Here is a 14284-nt window from a genome sequence, read left to right on the forward strand (position 1 = left end):
ACCATATCCATTCATCATCCTATGCCTACCATAAAAGGGAAGACTATAGGAATTATTTGTAGGCTAAATACAACAAAAATATTTATACAATATTTTTAGTCACAATATATAGCGACGTCTAAAGACACTAAACAAATTTGGCAAGTAGTTTACAGTATAATAATAAATAATTGAGAAATTCTCATAAAACACTATTAAAATAATATTTTTGTATTTAAATTACGTTTTTTTTTTTGCATTTTACATGATTGCTTTAGGTTGCTTAATTTGCATACCAATTATTCAGTTTTGTTGACGGATGAGAATTTATAGATTTGGTCACATTTCATTAAGTTTTATTACTGTTTTAGAAAAAAATGATCATGGAAAAATTGGTGTGCATTAAAACAAAAATTAATTTCTTTAATTGTTATATTCTGTTGTGATTAGTAATCAATAATTTGTGATTATAAATAGTGGGTATAATAAAACAAAATGGTGGTTCATTTAACTTTAATTAAGAATTAAAACGATAAAACATGTTTATTACGATCAATATTATCACATGAAAAGCCTATGCAATAATGTGATAATGTACTAAACCCCAAAACAAACATGAAATTGCATTCATAAGTGGCGCGGCATGTAACAACATAGCCTGGTGATACATTCAATGTATTATTCCTGTGTGACTGATATTCAACCATTCCTTGTTCCAATTATCCTATATCCTCAATAGATAATGTATCTCCCTGAAGATACAACTAATAATTAGCAAGTCTTTTTTTTTTACAAAATAAGTTAAAGAAAATTTAAATATATTGTTTGTATATTCAATTTCACACCATAGTACTTTATCATTTTAGTGTGAACATTATACTCTCATTACGAAAGGCTACAAATATCATAAATAATATATTACAATCTATACATGGCGTTCCCATCCGCTTTATATATAATAACATAAGTGACTTATTAACTACATATACTAATTAGGTGGTGTATTAAACATAAAGCTACTGTACTTAATAAATAGTGAGTGAAAAAAAATAGACACATGCAATAACTTGGAACATCTGAAATTTATGGAGTGCCCCCTCTATTTGGATGACTCAGAAACAAATGTAGGCTTGGTAGTCCAGCTTGCATGGTAACAGAAGTAGGTCGGTTCCTTGTAATCAAGTTATAATGAGAACATGCGATTCCCAACACACATTCTCCATGGGGGAAAATTCCATACGAAAAGAGTAAGAGTAAATCAGGTCGAGGCAAATGACAAAGATAGGCATTGGGAAGAAACCTCTGGGAACCGATTAGGGACATCACCATTTGGGCATTTTTTTTTTAAAGCAATGCGACATGCATTTACATTAACACTACTTTGCTTCAAATTCTAATCCTGTTCAGTTAAGTTTACAAGTAACCAATATCAATGTCCCGTATCAATGCGCAAAACAGTATATGTACCATTAGCTCTGCCCAAAGCTTATTACCATTAACTAGGTCATTTACCATCTACACCCAAATTTAAAAACCCCAAATATTTGTTAATAAATAGCAATAAACACATGGTATGAAAAATGAGTCTTAAAATAACCACAAAAAATGTATAAATAAATTATAAAAAATATTACTAAATATACAAAATAGTTCTTTAAAATTATTTGCTTTCGCTAAGTTGGATATGATATATCTCTTTTACAGAAATCAATATGTTAAATCTTGATTAAATTTCACGTAATTTTTCAGCACCATTATTTACTGCCTTGTCGGGCCTAACAACATGTTTAATAAATGTGACACACTTATCGACAAGTCACTATACATTTGAAAACATGAAATGAAAAATGCAAAGTAATTAGGAGAAAGCATGGGTGAAAATGATCACGACACCTTTTTTACACTAAGGCAAATTCGTTGTAGTCTTGTCAACACAAATAAATACCTTAATGTTTGATATCATGACAGTTTTATTCATGTTTAATAGATCAACAGGAAACAAGATAGTAATAAGTGTTTTAAAAAAATAAGTTTTAAAATTTCCCCAAAAAATACTGAATTATTTTATTGGGAGTAGTAGTAGATAATTTCTTTCAATAAACATTATTTATGTTCATATTAGGTTAAAAAAGGAAAAATTAACGAATAGGGCCTATTCGTTAATTTTTTAAGCCTACATTTATTTTGAACAAATAAATTAAAAATTAAAATTTCACCATTATTGTGAGTAATTAATAATAAAAATGTATATAAATATATATATATATACATTTTTTAATATGTTGGAATGTAAAAATAATTGTGTACATTTTAAATATTCATAATAAAAATCAGTTACATTATTTATTTAAACACTAATATTTAATTTAAATAAAACAATTGTATACTATAACATTAGGAATTAAATGGGCTGAGTTTATTAAAAGTAAAATTTTATATAAAAATGATTCTATTGTAATTTGAAACTCTGATGAATTGAATATTTCATTGGAAAGAATAAAAAAAAAAATTACGATTCATTTTTTACAACAATCTTAACTTGTTATTTATTTCCTCAATCTAGAATTTGAGTAAATTATTTTGTTAAAATTTCGGCAACAAATTAGAAGTAACAAATAGATACAGATAGATGGATATCACAATTTAATAGTGAAAATTGGTAGACGGGTAAAACAAACCAGATTTATACTTAAGTTGCACCAAAAGCTATTGAATGTATTCATGGCTATGTATAACTTTCAAACACTAATTTAGTCACGAATGTCTCAAAATACCCAACGTAATGAAATCCACGAATTGAGATTTGGGATATTTCATTCAGTTAACTGGCTTTAACTGACCCCATTCTAATAAATCCAAAGTATTTTTTTACAGTTTGAAAAATGCAAAGTTTTAGAATTCTAAAATAGAATAAATAACTGTTAAAGTGTTATAATATTTTAAATAACTTGAGCACCTTTCAAAAAAAAGTTAATAAAAAATGCCATAAAACATTTTTTTTAAATAACACTTGTTTCGACACAATTTGCAAATGTTTTATTTGAGATAGAGTTGTAAATTTAATATGTTACTAGATAGAAAACCAAAAGTATTTATTATGAGTCCATCATGTATATCATGTGTGCAGGGCACAGGCATTCATGACACTAATAATAATGTGAGAAAATGTATAAAGTATATTTTATTGGGCAAGAGAAGGCTAAGTTATACACTGTTAAGAAGTCAATACTTTAGCTGTTCTATTGTCAAAAATGTTGGCGTGTTTTTAATACAACCTGAATAAAAAATAGCGTACGATTATTATACTTAAAGAATGGAGAAATAAGTTACAAGTACATAACTGCAAGGAAACAAATGGTTGTTTTTATCTATTTTGAGATGTTTCTTTGTAAGGTTGCTTTCTCCATCCTTATGGTACTGTACCTTTCCTCAGTGTTGTCGAGGAAATGCTTCCCTAAATCGGGGTGGCAAACCTTGCAATTACACTGGATTACCTATGCAAAAACTTACGTCACTTATAAGGGCAATACTGATCACTGCAATTTAAAAAGGGCAGACATTTTTATTCTTTGAGTTTATGATTGTTAGTTCGGAGCTTTATGTGGGAAAGTAAATATATATAGTTGTAGAATCGGTGACCTTTAGAGATTTTACTGTAAATACTTAAATAGAAGTGCCTGGTTTGAAAGATGCAATGTGAATGGGAACTTAACAATGATATTAACATGTTTATTTTAAGATGTATGCTAACAATTGTATATTTCTATTGACTGCTCTACTATAATATATTCTGTGTAATCAAAATATGTATTTTATATTTTAATATGAGTTGATGTGTGCAATAATGCATTAATAAAAATGAAGAAGCTGGATTCGTCAAACCAACTTGTGTCACTTAACCATTTTAAATGTTAAATGTAAAGACAGAATTTGTACATGATTACATGTACTTTATTTGTCTATTTGGTTTTTAAGTAAATTGAAGAGTACGAAATATTATTGTACGATTTTGTTATAGGCGGACCCAGGATGGAGGGGGGGGGGGGGAGGGGGTTTGGAGTTTCCAGATCTCCTCCATGTGCAGAGGTAATCAAATCTACTGATTGTTATTGCATATGTCAATTGAAGTATTGCCGACCTCTGACATATCTGTAGACTGTCACAAGTCTTATACTATGTTAGGCCACCCCTCAGGACGTGTTTTGATTTTGTCTAAAGTATTATACGTATGAAACGCCATTTTTGCCAAAATATTTATAACCTAGACTAGCTTATAAACCAAAGTTTGCTTGCTTGTAGCTGTGTTCATTAATTATAAAAAGAAATAAGTATGTTTCTATACATACCGACCCACAACCCCTCCTCTGACAAAACTCTGTTACCTGGGGAAAGTTTTCAGAATACATTAAACAATTTGATTTTGGCCTTAAGTATTAAGCGGACTTGGCTTGCCATACTCAGGTATCCAGTTTACTAGGTGTTTCTTTTATGATATTGTAGTAGGATAACACACACAAAACAAAAGGGGACAAATTAATAGTTTATGTCATTTATTCCACTAATATAAATATAAAATTATGTTTAAAATTGATTTAATATAATATTGCATATTATCAATTTAAGTTTTAAGACATTTGCTGCAGCACGCCTACCTGTCCAATATGGTTATGCTGTTACAGAATTTTTGGTAAAACCGATACTCAACATTTTATAATTAAGCACCCGTATTATTGATTTTTATTTATCTTTTTTTTATCTCCTGCGTGTCTACCATATACTTTATATTTTATTGGTAATTGAATAATTAAATTAAAGGCCAACATCAACTTCTTGAGACAGGCTGCTTTGTTGAATTGCCAGAACTCGCTTTGATATCCAACACCTGTTTAACAGTTGGAGTGTACATTTCCCGTAAAACCACTTTCAAGCATTCGTCCGTCGCTATTGCTGACAAACCCCAAACTTTGTGCGCACCTCCTAGAAATACCGGCATAGTGTATGTGAAGCTTGATTGTGTGGGCGTTGCAGGTTCTCGAAAACGGGTATAACGGGTGAACAGTGGGTCTGAAAGGACAGCGATGGGGATGCTGAATATACTTGTAACCTGTATATACAAAAAAAAGTACAAAGAATTTGATTGGTGAAAAGTTCTATAGCAGAAAACACTGCTTTTGATTGGTGGGATGTTTTATAACAAAAGATTCTGTTTTTTGATTGGTGGGATTGTTTCAAAACAGAACATTATTATTATTTGTCTGTTAATTAGGATATTTCATAACAGCAAATACTGCGGAAGGTTCTATATAGAAAACACTGATTTGATTGGTGGAATGTATTGTTTTTTAAAAAATGCTGTTATTTGATGGAATGTTGTGGAATGTTTCATAACCGAAAACACTGTTATTTGATTGGTAGAATTTTTCATAAAAGAAAATACTGTTATTTGATTGGAGGAATGTTTCATAATTAGCAAATGCTGTTATTTGATTGGTGGAATGTTTCATAACAGAAAACCGTGTTATTTGATTGGTGGAATGTTTCATAACAGAAAACCCTGTTATTTGATTGGTGAAATGTTTCATAACAGAAAACCCTGTTATTTGATTGGTGAAATGTTTCATTAGCAAATGCTGTTGTCTGATTTGTTTTTAACCTCACTCACCTCTGATTGATTAAATTTTACTTGATCCAATTCAATTTTTCCTATGTTACATAAAACTGGAGTTACTGCAATTGTCTTGGTCTGTTGAAATAATAAAAATAAAAAAAAACAGAGGGTGAAAAGTTAGCCATTGTTTTTTTTAGACCATTGTTACAGGGCCTTTAGGATGGTGCTATTTATTATACCATCCCGGTATTGTGTGGTAGTATTACATCAAAAGTACATACATAGTCTGGAATAGGGTTTAGCTTTCCCCAGACTTCCACAGAGCTTGGCAGGATATCTATCTCCTCATGCATTTCTCTCAGACCAGTTGAAATGATGTCAGCATCACCTTCCTGCCATTTACCTCCTGGAAAACTGAAAAACAAAGAGAGAATGGAAAATAATTACTCGCTTACCAATTCCAAAGTATTGGGTTCAAATCCTGTCCAATGGCAATTGTTGTTCTGAGAGACATCATGTATGCTACAGAGAATCCTAACTGTATGACTGCATCAGGATTATGACATTTTAATTAGATATAATGGTCAAGTTCAGGTTTACTTGCGCTAATGCACAGCTAGAGGCAAGACTATCTTTAGGGCTAGATTCAACCATGGACCTATAAATTAGAAGTCCATGGTTCAACTAATGATAATGCACTTGTCAATTGTATTGCCCACTTTGTGACCCCTTTCATTTGTACAATGTGCATCATACCTTATGAATACCATGATGCATGCACCCCTGTTTAAAAAATGTGACTTACCTTTAGGCGACCATGACGCATCCATTTTGATGCACTGTTACCATGTTGTTTATGATATGATGGGTGGGTGGTAAAGTGACGGACATTGACACACCATTGTTCATTGATGTGACGTACCATCTACTGTAGGTTTTTTGATGCACCCCAGTGTCAATAATTATTTGTAATGATGCATCCATGACGCGGGTCGTGTGGGTCACAATTGACAAGTGCATATAAGCGTTGCCGTGTCCTGGACTAACCCTAAAGACAATCTCGGTGTGATAAAGTGCAGTAGCGTCGATTGACCTACCTAACTTGACCTCTATGAGATTTAAGCTCTGTTGACCTTAGAGTGAATAAGATGGATGGTTGATTGTTCACTGTACACATTGGGATACAAACGGCTGCATTTAATTTCAACCCTTTCAACATTCTTCTTAGAGGATGTACTTGGTCCATTATCTTTATTGCTCTTTCTTTGTTGTTTGACGAGAAAACATTTTCTGTTATCCAAGAAGAGGATGTTCTGTTGCAATAGTGACAACTACGCAGGGAAAAGACAACTTGATACCGAAGTGACCGGTACATGCTTGCAAACGTTAAATTTTATTGTAAATAAATCCTAAGATGCATGGTTGAACCTGATAAATAAAATAAAAATAATCATATTATTATAGTAAATTAGTTGAAAACAGCATATTAATTAAACGTTTGAAGACGGTGTTCTTTCTGAGTGCTATTAAGATGTCAACGACTAGGCCACTTCTACTCTACTAATAAAATTATATTAGTTAGTAATTACTAATAATAATTATAACATTAATACTGTAATACTGAAATTGCACAGCTGGTTTACCACACTGGCACCGTACTTGCCACACCCCTGCCAACAGTCACAAGCTATATGCAAAAAAGTGCAGGTACTCTTTATCAGGATATCCTAGGTAGGCCTACTACTAGCCTACTAAAGCTACTACTGTTCTTGATAACAGACAACAAAGAGTCAAAGTGCGTCATGCTTCGTCCAGTTGGGCTGATGTAATTAGTGGAGTTCCACAAGGCTCGGTGTTGGGCCCTACATTGTTTGCATTATATATAAATGACCTACCAAAGTATGTGTCTAGTCATATAAAGCTATTTGCTGATGATACAAAGATCTACTCAGTAGTTAACAACAGAAATGATGGGCAATTATTACAAGAATCTTTAAACAATGCACTGCAGTGGAGTAAAGAATGGATGTTGGCTTTTAATAAAAGCAAATGCATGGTGATGCACTTCGGGCATTCAAATGTTCATTTTAAATACCAAATAGATGAAGTTGAACTGGAAACAGTTGAGAAAATAAAGGACCTAGGAGTACTAATTACTAATGACTGTAAACCAAGCCAACACTGCGCCAAAGTATCTCAGCGGGCCATGAACTGTTTAAGAAGCATCAGAAGGACTTTCGTATATATGGATAAGGATTGTTTTAACGTCATCTACAAGCATTATGTACGCCCACATCTCGAATTTTGTGTTCAAGTATGGAATCCGTATCTTCAAAAGGACATAAATGTAATTGAAAGAGTACAACGTCGTGCGACTAAATTAGTTCCATGTATCCGTTCATATTCATATGAAGATCGTTTAAAGTTTCTTGGCCTAACAACCTTGTATGACAGAAGAATTCGAGGTGACCTGATTGAAGCATATAAAATTGTTAAAGGTTTCGAGGGTGTAGCCAAGGATGACTTTTTCCAAATGAGAAGTAACATTAGCAGAATTACTCGAGGGCATCACCTGAGATTTTTCAAGCCTACTTTCCATAAAGGATTGAACTGTAGAAGACATACCTTCTCGCAACGAGTAATTAACCATTGGAACAGTTTACCAGCCGACGTTGTCAATTCTGAGACCGCTAATACCTTCAAGAATCGCATCGACACAATGTAGTTGATATGGGGTTTAAAAAGGCACATCGCCTAAACTTTCCCATTATAACTAAACTAAACTAAACTGTACTACTGCCTACTGTACTGAAGGGGATCCAGTCAAGTCGCCCCATCGCAAAGTCGCCCCATACAAAGTCGCCCAATACAAAGTCGCCCCATCGCAAAGTCGCCCCAAAACAAAGTCGCCCCGGCACAGTCGCCCCATCGCAAAGTCGCCCCATTACAAAGTCGCCCCAACGCAAAGTCGCCCCAACGCAAAGTCGCCCCATCGCAAAGTCGCCCCATCGCAAAGTCGCCCACGCAATTCGGTATGATTATGAAGCGCCGCCGCTAGTAGTACGCTATTTTCCCTCTGGTAAGCGCACGTTAGTGCGACCGCGGAGTGATTGTCGGGGTTTCCTCTCTGATGATGGGGGAGGGGGGGGGGGAAGTGCGTGCCGATCGTGTGACCTGAGACTACATAGCGGGGCTTCCCCTTTTATGCCTACACGTTCCGTGTTTTGTGTATCATTGTGACATTTTACGCACTTGTAAACTATTTTTTTAACGTTTTGGGGCGACTTTGCGATAGGGCAACTTTGTGATGGGGCGACTTTGCGATGGGGCGACTTTGCGTTGGGGCGACTTTGCGATGGGGCGACTTTGCGATGGGGCGACTGTGTCGGGGCGACTTTGTTTTGGGGCGACTTTGCGATGGGGCGACTGTGTAAGGGGCGACTTTGTATGGGGCGACTTTGCGATGGGGCGACTTGACTAGCATCCTACTGAAGTACCAGGGATGTAGGTCCCTCCCTGGTACTATCTGGTAGTAGGCCTAGGTAGCTAGAGTAGTAGTACATACAAGTACCCCCTCCCATGGAGTATGCTCCTCCACCACCACCACTACTAATAATAATACCTGCGCTGCGCTGTCATTCATTTCAAATCAATCATTTTGTCAAATGATTGTTCAAAAAACACAACTCGTTAAATAACGGGATCTTGTTTTGTACTTCTTCAATGTGTTAATTTACTATAAATGAAACAACAACAGTGTTTTTTGTTTGTTTTTATACTATAAATACCTAGGCCCTAGGCCTGCATACCTACGGTATCCTACTGCAATACTGCATTCCTCCTCTCTAAACGACTTTTTTGATCTGTGATCTGTTGTTGTTTATTGTTTATCAATATTGCGCCCTCACCGCCGACGGAGAGAAGTTCGCGAGAGTGTAGGCCTCGCCTCCTCCGATCCTAGTATAGAGCCACTCTCCTAGGTGGGAAGTATGGACTTTCTGCGCAACAAAACTCAACTGGCTGGCAGCAGAGAGGACTAGGCCAGGGCCTAACTAAATAAAGAAAATGGCTGCGCCTATAAAAAAAACGATAGAGTTGTTTTACGACGTTATATCACCATATTCTTGGCTTGCATTTGAAGTAATTATTAATAATAATACACTTCAAAATCTTAGTCTTGACTCTTATTACTTAGTCTTAGCTACTCTAGCTACAAACTAAAACTAAAACTTAAAAGGCAAGCTAAGTCTAGCCTAGCTAGGCTTAGTCCTCCCATGCATGGAGAGTAAAGGTCCTGCTCCTGGAGGCCTAGCTAGGCCCTAGTAGTATAGATTTTAGGCCAGACAAGAGGCCAGGCTAAAATAAAAGGCTGTGCTGTATGCTCTTCTGTCTGCGTAGGAGCTAGGCTTACTGGCTACTAGCTAGGCGGGCCAACAAACAGTGTTACAACACGGGTGTCACGAAAGCTCAGACCACGAAAGCTCAGACCCCCTAAGACCTAAGATCACGAAAGCTAAGACCCAACACCTAAGATTACAAATAATAAGATATACTACAGCTTAAAAACAATACTTGTTTATCCATACATAATTTTAAACACAGTAGGTTTCATTTATTACCATAAATATAATTTAATACTACCGCAAAACATAGATAAACTCACATTATTTTCGCCCGTTGAGTAAATGTATATTTTTTCTTTACAACAAACAAACTTGACGGGTTGTTTGTTGGTATATATTTACTCCATTGTGTTGGTTCAGAGGATGTTTTTCTTACGCACCTGCCTTTCTTGTACAGTATTTTGACTCCAAATTTGTTGACTAACTTTATCCTGAACACCACACTTTAAAATTAGGACTTATAAGTACTTTCAGAAGGAGAAACACATAATAACAAATAAATAAATCCTTTAAATTGATGATTTTACAGATGTGTTTCTTTGTACTGTATACTGTAATGACAATGTAACTCCTCGAGCTCCCATGCTCAATGTTTTTGTTTCTATGGAGCGCCAAAAGAGCAACAATAATAGTACAAGTATAAAAACAGAAAGAAAACGAAACAAAAAAACTTATCATGATTTTTAAATTAAAATTTATTTGCCAGTATTTATTTCTTCGTACTTGCATGATTATACTATTATCATTACAATTTTGATTTTACATTGTTCCATCCACACTGTAGATGGACTCCACAGAGTTTTCAGCCCTCTATATAATTTTTGCTCTTTTGACGTTCCATAGAAACAAAAACATTGAACATGGCCCATGGGGTAGGCCTACTGTACTGTAGGCTAGTCATTTTGTGTGCGAGAAAAACGTCTGTAAAATCATCAATTTAAAAATGTATTTGTTACTTTTTATGTGATTCTTTTTCATGAAAGTGCCAATTCTAAGGTGTGGTATTCAGAATAAATGTTGGGAGTTAAAATACAAGGCAGGTGCGAAAGATAAATATTTGTAATCTTAGGTGTTGGGTCTTAGCTTTCGTGATCTTAGGTCTTAGGGGGTCTGAGCTTTCGTGGTCTGAGCTTTCGTGACACCCGTTACAACACGTCTTTTTTTAGATATGGTCTTCCCAGCATTGAACATTGTTTGACAATTGTCTAGTAGCATGATCATTTATTCATTGCATTGTTTTGTTTGTTTTTTTTTGCATTGAAAGTTTTCTATTTTGGGACGGCCAACAATCAATCATTGACATTTACATTGAATAATTATTATTTATTGTTTTAGATATTAGGAAGGTACAGGCAAAGATGGAATATAGACTTGCAATACAAGCCGTTTTTTCTAGGAGGTATAATGCAGGGAGCAGGTGATATAACATTTGTTATTTCTATACTGTATCAAGGTCTGAAGCATACATGCCAACACTTCCATTTTTGGCTCATATCTCGGCCAAATATTGTGCTCAATAGCTGTGCTGTAAAAAAATGTCGTTTATCGTTCATTGACCTTCACACCAAGTGTACCTAAACTAGCACCTGATTAATAATAGAGTTTACGATTTTTTATTTATTTTTTTTTCTGTTTATACGTTTATTAATATGGATGATATATCCGAAATAAAAAGAAATTGAAATTGAATAATAAGTATAAACTAAGATAGTTTGAGTAGCATTCTATAGGATTTTACTTGTAATATTTAGATGTGGTGAAACTTAAAGACCCCTTCCCTGCAATTTTGGACGTTTTTTGGAAAATGATACATATATATCACTTTAAAAACATTAAACCATGTCATTCCTTGTCTTAAATGTACTTTTTATGGTAAATTATGATAAAAAGTGAGAAACAATGCACTACCTAAGTAGCTCGCGGCGATCGACCTCTCGTGGACGGTCTTAGGCCTAGCCTAGCTAGGCTTAGTTTTGTAGGCCTAGCTGGTAAACATCGGTAACGTACGAACATCGTACGCGAGCTATATACCTAGCCTGACGTTGTATAGTTGCTGCATTAATTGTCTTTCTATTTTTGCCAGACTCCGTTGATACAAATTGGGGAAAACCCGGTATTTTCGCTGAAAAGTTAGGAGTCTTCCATTTGTTTTGGCCTCACGATCGATCGAAAAGTGGGCGAATTACAGGTGAAAAACAAAAATATCAATCCGCGCGCAATGCATTTTGGGATTTATAGCGGGCCGCTATAATTATTAGAATCGACTTATTTTTCACATTTTTAACCGTTTAAAGACGAAAAAAGTTATCGCAATAGGACCATATAGTATTATTTTTACATTAAATATAGTTTGTGATCTTAAATTAGATCTAAAAAACGTAGGGAATGGGGCTTTAACTTATTTTTACATTTTTCAGATAATAAGCCGCCAGGGTTGAATCCAATGAAAGCAGTGTACATGTTTGATGACTTAGCAATGCAACGTGATTACACCGGTGTTCTGTTTTCAAAATCCGTCCCAACGTCATTCTTTGAACAAAGTAAGTTTGAAGGTTTGCATGGCGAAGACAAACAAAGGTTCAGGGATATCATGTTACCGTACCACAAAACTGACTTTTAAATGTGTTAAGAGGATTAGAGTTTCTCTAAATGTATTAAATTATACTTTGTTACAGTTTTGATAAATGTCATTTTGTCATTCTAGGTTCTTTGACGGCACAGAGATTTTTGACCGTTGTAAATGACCAACATCCAGATGACCTTGAAGAAGTATCAAGACAATTATGGATAAGAATGTGGTCAAAGGTCAACTAGTTCAAACATTTATTATTTATATATAATATAATTATATTAACTTAAAATGTATACATCTCAGACTAAATTTTCCCCATATTAGTATATGTTCCCAATTTTAAAACAATCGAACCGCAATGGAATATATAATTTTATTGACTTATCTTATTATTACATAAATATTATAATATTATATATTACATATATAAATTTTAGATAATTTTTTTTAACAGAATAAAGATATTACAGATCCCACATCCGTTCTTGAGGTATGTGAATATCTATTTTTTTTTTTTTACTTTTTTTTTGCAATCAAAATTACAAAAAGCTGGATTAATATTTTTGTTGATTGGGATGAAAATTTAAATTTAATATTATATTACATGATATTTATTGTCATATCAAATCTACATCTTCAATTATTTTTAGGCAGCCCAGGCTGCTGGAATGTCTGAAGAGGTTGCTAATAAATGCATGTCAGAGGTCAAAGATCAATCAACAAACGAAGAGTTAAAAAGAATAACGGGCATTGCACTCGAAAGTGGTGTAAGTAGTTTGAATTTAAAGTTTATTTTATTTTTTAAATTAATTCAATTTACAGTATATATTGGCGAGTCTGTTGTATACAATTACATATTCAAATAAAAAACGTGATTTTAATTTGTAGGCATTTGGCGCACCATGGATATTAGCTCACAATGACGGAGAAGTAAAGACATTTTGGGGAACAGATAAAATACCTCTTTTAGCTCATGTAATAGGTAAAAACGCAAACAAATTATCAAATACTTGTAGTAGGCATACGTATTTTAGTATTTTAAAATCACTGTATTATTATCAGTATTGTCATCATATCTTTGTCAATGTTTTCATTAGAAATTAATACTGTGATAATATTATTTTATACTTACAGGTGAAAAATGGGAAGGTCCATTAAAACCATCATCAAAATTATAGTCTGCTGCCCTCTACAGGTTTCAGTTTGTCAAACTTTTTAAACAAGATCAACATTACTGCTGTTTTAATCAAAAATTGTATCATGGTTTTAATTGTGATTGTAAATAATATTTGTAGTTATCTATTATATTCATTGCAACCACTATTTTTAATTCATCATTACAAGAAACCAATTTAGGATGTAATATTGTAAAAAATTGATTATAACCAAACCTTTAAAATTTATGAATACTGTATTAAAATCAACGATATTTTATAAACAATATATAATATAAACGGTGACTTTGTTGTAAAATAATGTGTAACATTAAAGTAAAGGAATTATCACCAGTTTATTTGCATAGTGTATAGTTTTTATTGAAACAGCTAAAATATATATTAATCGAAGACTTAGACCTTTACAAAAAATGACAGAAATTAAATTTAGAGTAAGTTAGGTCCATCCCCTCAAACACTCTCCCCTGCCAAACCATTGTATTGTCTCTATTATAACACTACATCTGTATCCTCACTTTAAAGTGATCTGAGCATCTCGCAAATAGTA

General features: G+C 33.8%; 2 protein-coding genes across 7 annotated transcripts; one reads left to right on the top strand and one right to left on the bottom strand.

Moving 5' to 3' along the window:
* Positions 1–4562: 4562 nt before the first annotated feature.
* On the bottom strand, positions 4563–9655 carry LOC140044511 (mitochondrial coenzyme A diphosphatase NUDT8-like). 3 transcript variants are annotated; one of them, XM_072089046.1, is made up of 6 exons: positions 9401–9655; positions 8213–8284; positions 6685–7015; positions 5869–6001; positions 5642–5722; positions 4563–5083 (listed from the first exon to the last, which is right to left on the bottom strand). In XM_072089046.1, exons 3-6 carry the CDS (start codon positions 6960–6962, stop codon positions 4802–4804), a joined length of 774 nt encoding a protein of 257 aa, XP_071945147.1. In that variant the 5' UTR covers positions 6963–7015; positions 8213–8284; positions 9401–9655; the 3' UTR covers positions 4563–4801. The 3 variants fall into 3 exon arrangements, with proteins under 3 accessions (XP_071945147.1, XP_071945148.1, XP_071945146.1); XM_072089047.1 differs by lacking the exon at positions 8213–8284; XM_072089045.1 differs by lacking the exon at positions 8213–8284 and having other exon boundaries at positions 9397–9655.
* LOC140044512 (glutathione S-transferase kappa 1-like) lies at positions 9593–14015 on the top strand. 4 transcript variants are annotated; one of them, XM_072089048.1, is made up of 8 exons: positions 9593–9727; positions 11326–11407; positions 12408–12530; positions 12695–12795; positions 13017–13052; positions 13213–13329; positions 13451–13544; positions 13697–14015. In XM_072089048.1, exons 1-8 carry the CDS (start codon positions 9653–9655, stop codon positions 13738–13740), a joined length of 672 nt encoding a protein of 223 aa, XP_071945149.1. In that variant the 5' UTR covers positions 9593–9652; the 3' UTR covers positions 13741–14015. The 4 variants fall into 4 exon arrangements, with proteins under 4 accessions (XP_071945149.1, XP_071945150.1, XP_071945151.1 ...); XM_072089049.1 differs by lacking the exon at positions 9593–9727 and adding an exon at positions 10637–11026; XM_072089050.1 differs by lacking the exon at positions 9593–9727 and adding an exon at positions 10639–11030.
* Positions 14016–14284: the final 269 nt, after the last annotated feature.

Source organism: Antedon mediterranea, chromosome 3, assembly GCF_964355755.1.
Source record: "Antedon mediterranea chromosome 3, ecAntMedi1.1, whole genome shotgun sequence".
NCBI lineage: Eukaryota > Metazoa > Echinodermata > Crinoidea > Comatulida > Antedonidae > Antedon > Antedon mediterranea.

What these genes read in the sequence shown, in the direction of transcription:
- LOC140044512 (XM_072089048.1), top strand. Translation starts at nt 9,653, where the DNA reads ATGGCTGCGCCTATAAAAAAAACGATAGAGTTGTTTTACGACGTTATA. An exon ending in GGATAAGAATGTGGTCAAAG is followed by an intron (nt 12,796 to 13,016) that starts GTCAACTAGTTC and finishes TTTTTTTAACAG; the next exon opens with AATAAAGATATTACAGATCC. An exon ending in ATCCCACATCCGTTCTTGAG is followed by an intron (nt 13,053 to 13,212) that starts GTATGTGAATAT and finishes AATTATTTTTAG; the next exon opens with GCAGCCCAGGCTGCTGGAAT.
- LOC140044511 (XM_072089047.1), bottom strand. Translation starts at nt 6,962, where the DNA reads ATGTACCGGTCACTTCGGTATCAAGTTGTCTTTTCCCTGCGTAGTTGT. An exon ending in TCTCATAGAGGTCAAGTTAG is followed by an intron (nt 6,002 to 6,684) that starts GTAGGTCAATCG and finishes TTTGTTTTTCAG; the next exon opens with TTTTCCAGGAGGTAAATGGC. An exon ending in TAAAATTTAATCAATCAGAG is followed by an intron (nt 5,084 to 5,641) that starts GTGAGTGAGGTT and finishes TTGTATATACAG; the next exon opens with GTTACAAGTATATTCAGCAT.